At 47.9% G+C, this 11,726-nt stretch overlaps 2 protein-coding genes across 2 annotated transcripts; both read right to left on the bottom strand.

Annotated features, from left to right (window-relative positions):
- Positions 1 to 85: 85 nt before the first annotated feature.
- Positions 86 to 600, bottom strand: BO83DRAFT_213214 (uncharacterized protein). Its single transcript, XM_025526739.1, has one exon. It carries the CDS (start codon positions 497 to 499, stop codon positions 236 to 238), a length of 264 nt encoding a protein of 87 aa, XP_025390477.1. The 5' UTR covers positions 500 to 600; the 3' UTR covers positions 86 to 235.
- On the bottom strand, positions 601 to 4,073 carry BO83DRAFT_213222 (mRNA-binding protein PUF3). Its single transcript, XM_025526740.1, has 7 exons — positions 4,004 to 4,073; positions 3,680 to 3,903; positions 3,484 to 3,625; positions 2,123 to 3,423; positions 1,790 to 2,068; positions 1,185 to 1,740; positions 601 to 1,133 (listed from the first exon to the last, which is right to left on the bottom strand). The coding sequence occupies exons 2-7, from the start codon at positions 3,707 to 3,709 to the stop codon at positions 703 to 705; spliced, it is 2,739 nt and encodes a 912-aa protein (XP_025390478.1). The 5' UTR covers positions 3,710 to 3,903; positions 4,004 to 4,073; the 3' UTR covers positions 601 to 702.
- Between the last annotated feature and the right edge of the window lie 7,653 nt (positions 4,074 to 11,726).

Here is an 11,726-nt window from a genome sequence, read left to right on the forward strand (position 1 = left end):
AGTGGAGGGAGATCAAAGTTGGTTCGTTAGTTACGTTAAGATTGCTGCAGTTCCTTAGACTACAATACTCAATTGCGATAGTTGGATCAGCAACAGCAATGCTTTTCATTTTGATCGTCTGTATACCGAGACAGCAAGGCCTCTACATACTCTAGGCATCCCTTATATTCTCCCTATTTCCAGGTCTCCCATATGTCCATGTCCAAGGTCCCGTTTTGTAACCCGTCGAGGAAAATCAAGCGCGATGTCCCATGAACCCGTTATTCACCAATAAAGACGCCGGCCCCTCGTGTGTGTGTGGACAAAGAGAAACAGAAAACATTGATAAGCTATGGAGGCGTGTCCTCATTTTCATCACGTCGAACTTCAGAGTAACAGAAGAAGGGGAATACATCGACAAGCAATTAAATGGGTAGAGGGGTAGAAAAAAAAGTATCAAGAAGTGAAAGGAGGGCTGGAGGCGAAAAATGAAAGCAATGGAAAAATGGAAAAAAGACATCAGTTTCCGCCGTCACCCTCGTTGTAGCGCCATAAAGCCATGAAGCTGGGCATGAAGGTAATGAAGCTCCGCGCTTCTAAGCCTCTTTCACGCCCATAATATGTATATCCCCAAGTATTAGAAGCAAGTTGGGAGAATGTGCGTGACCAGTTATAAAGATATATTTCATAAGAAGTAAGAATAACGTTCGGAACGTAACAGGCCTAGGTGCTGCCAGTGACTTCGACAGAGTCGCTGGTGACCGGGTTGGCCGACTCGCATTCCGCCAAGGGCGTCACCGTGCTTTTCGCCGTATGCTTAGATTCCGAGGATCCATCAGCATTGCTCTGCGTGTCGGTGGGAGGCGGGGTCGGGGGAGCGGCGCCAACCACAGGAGCACGGCAGTTCTCGACCCCATTCACAGCCCTTTTGGAAGGCTGGGGCGAGGACTTGTGCGAGTTAGGAGGCGTCGTCGATGTGGCTGCGTGGGCCAGGGGAGCGCCGGCGGGTGGCATGACCCCCCCAATCAACTTTTCAATCGCCACGATCTGCTTGCCATAACTGAACTTCTTCAATTGATCAAGCATCGGCTGGATGCGTACGGCCAGACTGTACTTCTCTTCGGACGTGTCGTCCAGCTGCCCAAGGATCTTTTCTACAACGGAAGTTAGTAGTCATGATATGGGCGGCTTGGAATGCAACTTACGGATCACATAGTTGCCGTACTGATCACGCATGAGGCTGATCAAGGGGCTGTCACCGCGCTCGTTGACACTCGTCAGCGTACTAATCATCTGCCGACGTTGAGACTCCTCGCCGTATTCAATGCTCTTCTCGACCACATTGCTGGCGAACTTGTGCTTGGAGTAAGTCAAGAGTTGCGACATCACCACCACAATCATGCGAGAGCGGTCTTTATCTTCGCCATTCTCGATAACATGCTGGATGACATAGTTGCCAAACTGGTCCGTGATCAACTTTGACGTGCAGGCATGCAGTTCACCCAAGATAGACTCCCGGTCCACTTCCTGGCAGTGCTCCAGCATGCGCTGAATGACACGGCACCCGTATGGGTGTGTAGCCAATCGCTCAACTTGGCCCTTGAAGGCATTTATGATAAACTGGACATATTGAGACGGGACTCTCTCGATGGCCTTCTGAATGACATGATTGCCGTTCTGGTCCCGAACACAGCGAAGGACGTGGGTCTCCAGTTCTTTGACCATTGATGCTTGCTGATCGGTGAGGATGTGCTCCAATGCCTGTCGCAAATTAGGATCTCGTATTGGGAGCCGAGGAGAAGACACCTACCTTTTGCACCACGCGGCACCCGTACATTTGGGTAGACAGGGAGAGGATGTGTCCCTTCATCTGGTTTGCCAAAATCTTCTTCTGAGTCTGGTTTCCGTGTTCAAAAAGCTTCTGCACAACGTAGTTGCCGAACACATCCGTCATCAACTGCAAGCTGTTCGACTGGATCTCGCGGAACACCTGTTCCTTCTCATCGCTGTTGGCCGTCTCTAGCTTCTGTTGAATGAAGCGCGAGCCGTGCTGGTCGCCACTGAATTCTACGATATGGCCATAGATATCCTGGCTCGAAATTAGCAACATACTCTCCCGAGACCCGAACTGACCATTACTCACCTTCAGCTCGTAGCGCTTGTTCCCCTTATTTTGAGCCCTGAACTCCTCTAGCACTGGACTCCGGACCACTTGTGAAGGATCATGGTCACGATGACCCCGAGAGACAAGGGCTGCTGCGCCAATTTGGGCGACAGGATGGTAAAACGAGAGGGCGTTGAGTCTCTGTGCTTGGTAACCGGCAAGATCATAAGCAGGAGGAATTTGGACCCTGTGCAGTGGATTGACTGCCTGCTGCGAAAGCTCCTGCTCGGCTCGTAGCTTCTGCTCCAGCAGGGCAGCTGCATTCCCCGTCACTTGACCTGCGGAACCGGTCCGGAAGTGTGCGCCATTATCCTGGGCATAGAAGGGGCTGTCAATGCGATACTCAGTAGGAGATATCGGGTTGGTGTCCTGGACACGAGATCTACTCGGCTGGTATCCCAATGGTAGCTCTGTCGGGACACCTTCGTTACCATAACCGGGCGGAAGTTGGTACTCGCTCTCGTCACCACCGTTCGGATATTTCAAGCGCGTCAGACTGGCATCATACGATTTGTGTGGTAAGTAGGCTGGACGATTAAGGCCCGGATGTCCCGAGAAATTGCCCTCGTTCAGCTGCAGCTTGTTGAAACCAGAGCTAAGATCGACGGAGCCACTACCAGACCGTCCCTCGTAGCCCTGGCTCTCGGAGTGGAATGACGGGTAGGTGGAGTGAGATGGTCGTTGAGGTGCGAAGGAAGCCGAGTTATGCGCAGTATGGGAGTATGAGTTGCGGCCCATGTGCTGCGTCATGTAATCTGGTAGAGCAGACTGCAGGGTTGACATGCCCATCGACGTGGTCACATCATCGGATCTTTGATTGTCTAGTGGGCTTGTGAACCCTGCCTTGATCGGAAACCCAGATCCCACAGGGCTACCGCCAAAGGCAGAAGTGTTCACCTGCCGCCTGCCATCACCGTTTCTCATTCCGAAATTGCCAAGGCTCATGCCCTCGCCTGACGGTGAGATGCCGTCGGACCCGGTGCTCAGGTAAGCTTTATGCCCAGGACCGCCACTTGATCCAATCCCCGACTTGGGCAGGGCAAAATATGAAGAAGAGTCGGTACTATCAGGAATACCACCCGCGCTGCGCTCATTGGCGCGTGTTTGTACGGGAGATGTAGTCATGCCGCTATTCGGAGCTCGCGATAAGGTGGCGGCCGATGTGTTGATCGTAGTCCATGGCAGGTTAGGACGGCTATTCCATCCATCCGATTCGGAAGAAGAGAGCAAAGAACTTGACCCAGCCTTGCCCTCGAAAGCATTCTCCACAGTGTGCTGGTCTGTAAGCTCCATGTCAGCGGCAATATCCCAAGTAGACAGCTGTCCAAGGAGCTGCGTACCATCCAAACCGCTTGCCCATATACTGCCATTCCAGTTTCCGTTTCCACCACCGAAGCCTGTCCCCATACTCGAGGGAGCTCCTCGCGTCCTCTCACCATTAAACCCCGATGAAGTCATATTCCCCGACCGACTTGAACGAACCTGTGTAGCAGTCAACGAGCTAGTCCACTTGCCACTTGTCCGGACACCACGTACATTATGAACTGAATTCTGGTTGGAAGCCATTATGAATCCTCCCCGTAGATATCAACCACACCGTAAATGTTCACCGTATGAATAGTCGTTCGAAGCCGACTGTAAGGGTGTTGTATGACGTCGTTATCCCTGCACTATCGTTCCTGATACACTAGATGACAATGAGGCTGAAGTGATACGGATAATTATACGACCCGTAATGGGTGGATCGAGGCACGAGGTGACTGGTGAATACCGAACTGCACGAGTCAGCCATCCGATCAGAAACTGGAGATCAAAGCACTTGTAGCCAGTTCCGAACTGTTAGATGAGGTGTAAACTTACAAAGGAGCGAAGAATCAGGACACCAAAGGAAAGGGATGGAGGAGAGATAGGGCGGCAGCGAAGACGTTGCCGAAGAATAGGATTTGGATCGGGTCCAGAATAGACGCGGTCAGGCGCTGTACAAATTATACAGGGATCGAAGGGGGGGGCACGAAAGGGAGAAGTAGCGTGGCAGGCGAGAAATGCTAGGCGGAGGAAGCAGGGAGGGAGGCCGTCAACAACGCAAGGTGACAAGAGCTTGATAAAAAGCGGTTTGCTTTGTCCACCCACGGCCCAGTAAGTACCCGTAGATCGAAATCGCCAGAAAGTATTGCGACGTTACTATGCTCCGTGCATGCTCCAGGAAGTTCGAATCTTGCAGATCGCCCTCATGTGCCCTTTGAAGGCAAAGGGAGGGATGGCCGACACGGGGGGGTTTTCGTTTAATCAGACAGAGACGTTAGGAGCTCGGACGAATCGCAGCGGCAAGGGGGGAGGGACAAAGGGTTAGAAAGAGGGTGCAGTTGGTATGGGCGGAGAATGTGCTTGTTGCGCAAAAAAAGACGTGATTAGTGGAGGGTCGAAGGATGGAGAATGTGGACGAGAGACAAGGCCCAGCATTAATATAATTCAGCTGTGACACAGACAAGCGCAAGCATGACACCCGAAGTGGTTCCGAGTAGGTCAGTCAGGCCTTTTTATCCTTTTGTCGCAGGTTCGGTTCGGCCTCCACCACTGGGCGCTGGATGGCGAAAGTTTGGAAGGGTGGAGGGGAGGGAGGGAATAACGACGATAAATGACCGAAGAGTAGAGATAATATGATGACAGAGTGAGAGGGAAGAAAACGATCAAATGATGAAATGAGGAGGTTAAAAAAGGAAAATATAAAAAAAAATATAAAAGAGGAAAAAGTTTAAAAAGGTTTGTTGAGAGTGACGGTCGAAATAAAGCAGGGAAATGGGAGGAAAAAGGTTATTTTATCAAATTAAGGAAAACGGGAAAGGAAAAAAAAAAAAGGGTCTGGTCAATGTGAGAGAAAAGACCAAGATTGGTAGCACAAAAAAGAAGCACCCCAAAAGGTCCCCCAGATTTGCGAAGAATGACAAGGGAGAGATGAGGAGAGGGGAGGTAAAAAAAAGAGGAAATGATGAGGGAAAGAAGAAAAGGAAAAAGAAAAAGGCGAGAGAAAATGCAGATGAAGGAACAGGGGGAAAACCTGCAGGCTTCAAGGACAGTGAGAAGAAGGGAAAAAAGAAATCACCAACGGACCTCTTTTCTGGCAGGGCGCAGGATTGATTCGAGGATGAGGATTGGAGATGATAGATAAGCTGGGCAGGTCAAGCTGGAAAAAAGATGCTGCGTGTCTTGCGGCAAACGACCGATTCTTTTGGCGCCCATCGGCCCATCGGTAATCTTACCGGCGATGACAATACCAGACGATCTGTCGATCCCATCAGGTACTTGGCAGGCGTACGGCCATCGCCGCTGCTGGGCAGGTACCGGGCGTATCGCTCTGCCCACCAGGCCCCGTCTGATACACGACTGGATCTGGGGCCACCCAAATTCGTTCCCGCCGCTTCTTTTTTAGGCTTCAATCTAGGCGGCCCCTCCCTTTTCCTCTTAGGGCTGTTTTCTTCCTCTCTGATCGGTCGCTGCCATCACTGTGAGCTTAGTATTTAGTACTAGATACTTACGCTACAAATATACTTCCATCCACTGATATGCGACCGTCCCCTAACTCTCTGGAATCCCTTTCCGACCCGGGCCTCTCCTCTCTCAGTAGTTCTTCTTTGGGAAATCATGGTTTCACGAACCACATCGGAGACATCCACCCAACAGCAGGCATCTCTGGTTGACCGCTACAAAATTCACCCTCTGAACCTTTTCGATATACTCATCTGCTAATCTACCCCTCGCTGTTGCGTAATAGATTATTCTTCATTATATCGGTTTCTTAAATGTTAGCTGATCACGCACTCCATCGGCGAGATGACGGACCATGGTCTGGAATATCTTTGGAACGTCCGAGAAGCTGTCATTGTCGATTACTTGCTGCTACTACTAACCCAGCCTCATCGGACATGACTTCCTAGCCAACTCTGTCAAAATGGGTTTGACTCATCTGCTGGCCAACTGACCACCTCTGGCTTCCAGACTCTTCCGATGCTGACGATGATCGAAGCGGGGTAGCATCTGGGGATAATTCCAGAGGTTCCGAATTCTCATTTGACCGTCCCTTGGATAATCACGGGCCACGGCTCCCATTGAAGATTTGCGGTAAAGGTTAAGTTGCGCTCCAGCCCGACCGATCGGATCCACTAAACTAGCTTGTTTTCTGGTGATGAATCAGAGTTTATCCTCGCCAACAGTTAACAATGGCCTGGTGAGGTCCGTGATAAATGACATACGCTATCATTCACTAATTTATCCCTATGTAGGGGCGGGATGATAAACTGTATGATAAATTCGATCATCACCGGGCGTAGTTGAAATAGGAGTCTTACTACTACTATGAGCCACTGCCCACTGCAACTGTAGTAACTAGTGCTTATCATCAACCTGGATTCCATGATAGTCTCATAATATGATCATTACTACTTACTATACATGCAAGCCCCCAGACTTCCAATCAACTCGTTGCATGACCATGACAACATGAGCCCTGCAGCGGCCATACGCCCTAATACCAACAGATAACTACCTTTACCATTATCAGTATGGCGCAATTGTTACCAACTTGCATCTTATTGGACATTGCATCTAGTGTGCTATCCCTTCCATGATGCATGCCTTAGTGGCCTTGGATTCAAATTTGCCAACTAGTTCAACCCCAGTAGGCACAGCAACACTCCGAATATCCCAATATCGACTATGTTCCCGCCTAGATATTTGAAAGTCCATTGCTTAGCACACTCTTCGGTTTCTCCTTCTATGCCAACCTCAGGTAGTAGAAAGCACGCATGGCTAACAATTTAGCTCGGCGGGCCTTCTGTAGTATCCCTTGCATCCCAGTAGGATACAATCACAGCGAATTAGGTTTCATCCGCCCTGCCTGTACAATGACCGCGGAAGACAGGGGTTGTTATTCTGTATGTAGCTCACATTGCCGGCCATTTTGCTTTATCACGGATTGCCAATTGGGGGATCGCATGGCATGCATGTATGTATGTAGTGTAGCTCGAGTCGACTCCGAGAAAATGACCTTATCATCGATGAACGATGTGATTGATTGCCAAACATGCCCATGTAATAAATGATAAAGAGGCAAAGCGGGCCGTTGCAAGAGGCCATCCGCATACAACTCTTTTGCCTTGCATACACATCAACTAGTGGCACCCCACTAGTTCTTTGTTTTCAGTACATTAACCGTTCTTCTTGTAAAGTGGATCAATCAGGAAAAGCAATACACACTACCAAACGAAGGAAAGAAAGACTGGAATCGTGGGGAGTTGAGCGGGAATTATTTCCAACCATTCCCGGCGTCCTCCCTTCTGACCCAGCAATCCACAACCCCATACAAGGATTGCAGATCCATGCCACGACTGGGAATTGCTGTGGGACCGGACTCCGACGCGCATGTCATGGCAAGCACGACGTATTCGTGATAGATGCTCCATGATAATAGCATCGTCAGTACTCCGTACATTTTGGCGTTCTCGTGTCTCTCCTCCTTCTGGATACTCGAGAGGCTAGTGCATCTAAGCCCCAAAAGTGTCCACGGATACGGCCTTCGAGACACTAGCACCAGGAGTGTTCTACTACCTCTTATAACAGTGCCAGATACAGTAATCATTATCATGCCACACGCATCAAATATCACACGTGCCGCCGTTTGGCCATCCAAGTGGGCGACCAAACTTGTTAAGCCAGAAAGTTCCGTGGACGGAGAAACAACTGTCGAGCGGAATAATAAATCCTATCGATGCTGTCATACTGATTGCTATGAGTCACATCCACTATTCTCCGCTCGACACGTTTCTATCCCGCTGGGGTAAAGGAAGGTTTGTAGCGCGGCTGGTCAACCATGAAAACCTTCCCCATCAACCAGCACAAGCATATCCCACGACCTCAACGTGTTTGCTAGTACCACGTCACTATGCCTTGCTGTCAGATACTAACATCCGCGTTGGTTCTCACATACCCCACGTCAGGCTGAGACATGTCTCGGTTGTTCCTGTCTGTACATCAGACTATCGTCTACCCTTGCATGTCCTCGAGGGAGTTCACCCACCCGCATTGTGGATGCCGTGTATCTAAGGCTGAAAGGGGGACAACCCCAAATATGTCAGCACTTTTGCACCAGTTGAAGTCGAGTTGTTGGTTTCTCCTGCCACATATGCTAACAGTTCTACATTAATGCAGTCATGATTGCTGGTTTGCCCAAGATAACTCCAAACAACATCGTTTCCATGTAGACTGCAATAATGAACCGGTATAAATTTAACGAGTCAGACTACACCCACCTCTGCATGAATCAACTGCTAGGAGTGAGCCATAATGGGGGCGGCGTTGTTAACGCTAGCCACCACTGACTTGCGGCCGATTTGGGACAAAGCCACACGCGGCAGCCTTTTAACAACGCTTGCGAACCCGCAAAGATGACATGCGCTTTCATGTCAAGGGGTGCCAACTATCTGAGAAACTCAGAACGCAGATTTATCCTGGCAGAACAAAAAATTAGTTCTGACGGCCATCACGTTTCCTTTCATTGATTGTACATTGTCATCCATCCAGTGTCGAGTTGACCCATATTCTACTTACGATAATGCTGACTTTTATTCGGCAACAGAGCGCCTTTAATACTACCTATAATGGGCACACTTCCTCACCGGTAGACTGCCGTATTTATCTATCTGTTTATCAGGTACAGCTCGTCACCGTTATAGACACACCCCGATCGTAGTCCTTTGAGAGCCTAGGGAGGAATACCATCGACGCTTCAATTACAGCCGGGTTCGCGACTAGGTCCGCCATACACACATGTTAGTATCGGCAATGCACACCTAGCGACAATATATTGATACTTATTATTCCGAGATACGTTGCTCGGGGCTATATCACAGGCTGTTAAGCTATGGTATGAAGGCTTATTTGAAACGCAGAAGTTTTCAGCAAGAAATTGTCAACATTTAGAAGTCATACCCAAACACAGTCATCATCTCCGTCGATATCCAGTGGCTTCTGAAAGCACTGACGTTTCCTCGAAGAGGCTTCGGGCAGCCGCCTTACATCTAGGGAAGTCAAAGAAGGCCAGACAATCTCTTCCTCAAACCATGCAAGTCCCGTATTGATTTGGTAAATACAATTTCAGTGTCTGGTCTATCAAATATGCCAGTAGCAAAGATGAGTTCTTTCTGCGCAATCCCAAAGAGACTCGTTCCTACCCAATCGGCATCCGTGAATTCAACCAGAGACATTCGAAGAATACACCGACCAAACTTCTTATGTATCCATCAATGAGATATGTTATTTGGGAATGGAAAAGTCATGTCTGTTCTCTGCCATCACTTCCACCTTGCCAGACACTTAATATCATACATTGTACACTCAAGTTTCCCCAAAGCCTCCAACTTACAAGTGACCACAAGTGGACCAATGTGCTGCAGACTAGATATGGCACTCAATTAGTTTTGAGTGAGAATGTGCAATTACAACAATGCTTTGTCAACATCAGATCACTCTCGATCTAAAAATGTCCTCCTGACAGGACACACTCAAATCCAACCTTGAGACAAGCAATCTATAGCCGTTATTTATATACGAAATTTGACAGAAATACTCACGAGTTGAACATCTCCACATCATACAAATAGTATACCCTACTAGAACATTTGATATGGCGATCTTAACCAGCTGAGATTATACAACCTTCTTGCGTTCTTCCAGGTCAATAGTAGTCAGTCACAACTGCAATGGAGCCGAAGATACGATAGAGGCTGTACGAGTGAATTGTTATATCCAATATCGAAGTCTAGTAGTAAATACACTGCAGGTCTAGGATGCATCATAGCTTATAGTTCGTATTTATACTAAGACATGGTTTTGATCTCTTCGACTGGGATTCGTGGTGTTCATAGACATAATGTCGATCTTAGACATACATTTCTACACAATTTACTATAAAGAACGAGCTAATCATACCAGAAGTAGACTCGAGACTTTTCCCTAGATCTTTGATAGATGATCTTGCCGTTTGGCCCTGCTACACGAGTTTTCCTCACTGTTGTTCTGGCAATGATATATATATACACTCAAGACTTTGCTCATGGGTCAGTAATATCATGATATCGTCAGATGATATGTTGCGAAAATTGCCGGAGGACCTAGTAGTATATACTAGCAAGGGAAAAGAAAGAAAAGGGAATGATCGAGATTGTGCAGCTTGCTTCATCCACCTACGTCGTTGTTGGGGACGATCGACAGGCGAAATTAAGTGGAGATGAGATAACCTATACAACAAATGAAGTATCTCGTGCACTTGAAGTAGATGAGAATATTGAAGACTCGGATGAGGGTAATACTATGTACAACTGGTAGAAGATTCGGACATACCAATAGTATATTTTACGCTATGTTGAAGACTAATACAGACTACTTATCTCCATAGTATTATTACTTAGTAAAAACATCTCATTTCTAAATCTAGCTTTACCAATCCACAGCTGATATATATACACTGTTACGAAAACGAAGCAACCAGTCTACACGGTACCTGACTTCCCTAACACCTACCCAGCAACAATCTGACAGAAGAGATTCCCCCGCCTGTCAAATTCCACATATCCATGGAATCAGCCAACCAGCCTAAATATAGACTCATTCCAAGATCTATCTCTCTACAATAGTCACAGCAACCGGGCCGCAACACAAAATATACAACATAGATATATTCCCTTTGCATATTAGCCACCCCTGACTAGTTGAACGATCGACATACCAAGATCACCAGAAATACCAGATACCTGATTCTGCCACAGTGACGTGAACTTGGTATTCTGCAGAAGAGAGAGGGAGTGGGGAGATGTGGGGTGGGCTGACGCTTTCAGGAATGTGGCGAGCGCCGAATTCGACCAACGAGTGCTTTTTATATATTTAGTAATAGCATGGTTGATTGAGTGATCTCAGACATATTATGTATGCTGTTTCAGTTCTATATACAGATAAGTGGACGTTGCTGTGGGGGTTGTTTTGGGAGGTTTTGTTAGGGAGTGTGGTTTTATTTTCGATACTGATTGATGGGGTTTATTGATAGTCCTGGGGGCTTTAGTGGATGACTTGGGAGAAGGTATGGGGAGATGAGATTGTGGTTAGCTATGTTTTTGAAATATATTTTTGGTGTGATGTTTATAGTGGGGAACATAGTACGACTGATAGAGACATGTGAGACGGATTCGGATTTCCTGGGATAGATTGAGTTTATGCATATGAGGCTAAAGTGAAATTCATGGCTGTCAGCTCGGGGATACATTTTGACCACATACGATGGTCATTCCCGCTGTGTACTATATATTTTAAACAGGGAATGGGCGATGGTTACCTCAGATACAAGCCAAGGGGGTTATGGTAGTCCACTTCGAGTTCTTCATCCGCCACATACTACTACCGTACGATATACCTAAACATACTGATGGTTTCCATAGCAAGAAAGAGCGGTATCCTCTATCCAGACTGTGGATAGGCCGCTGTCAAAGCATGGAATACGGAGGTGCCTAACCGTCCGTTGTGTTTCACCATTGGTGACAAA

The sequence above is a fragment of the Aspergillus eucalypticola genome (assembly GCF_003184535.1).
Source record: "Aspergillus eucalypticola CBS 122712 chromosome Unknown BO83scaffold_6, whole genome shotgun sequence".
NCBI lineage: Eukaryota > Fungi > Ascomycota > Eurotiomycetes > Eurotiales > Aspergillaceae > Aspergillus > Aspergillus eucalypticola.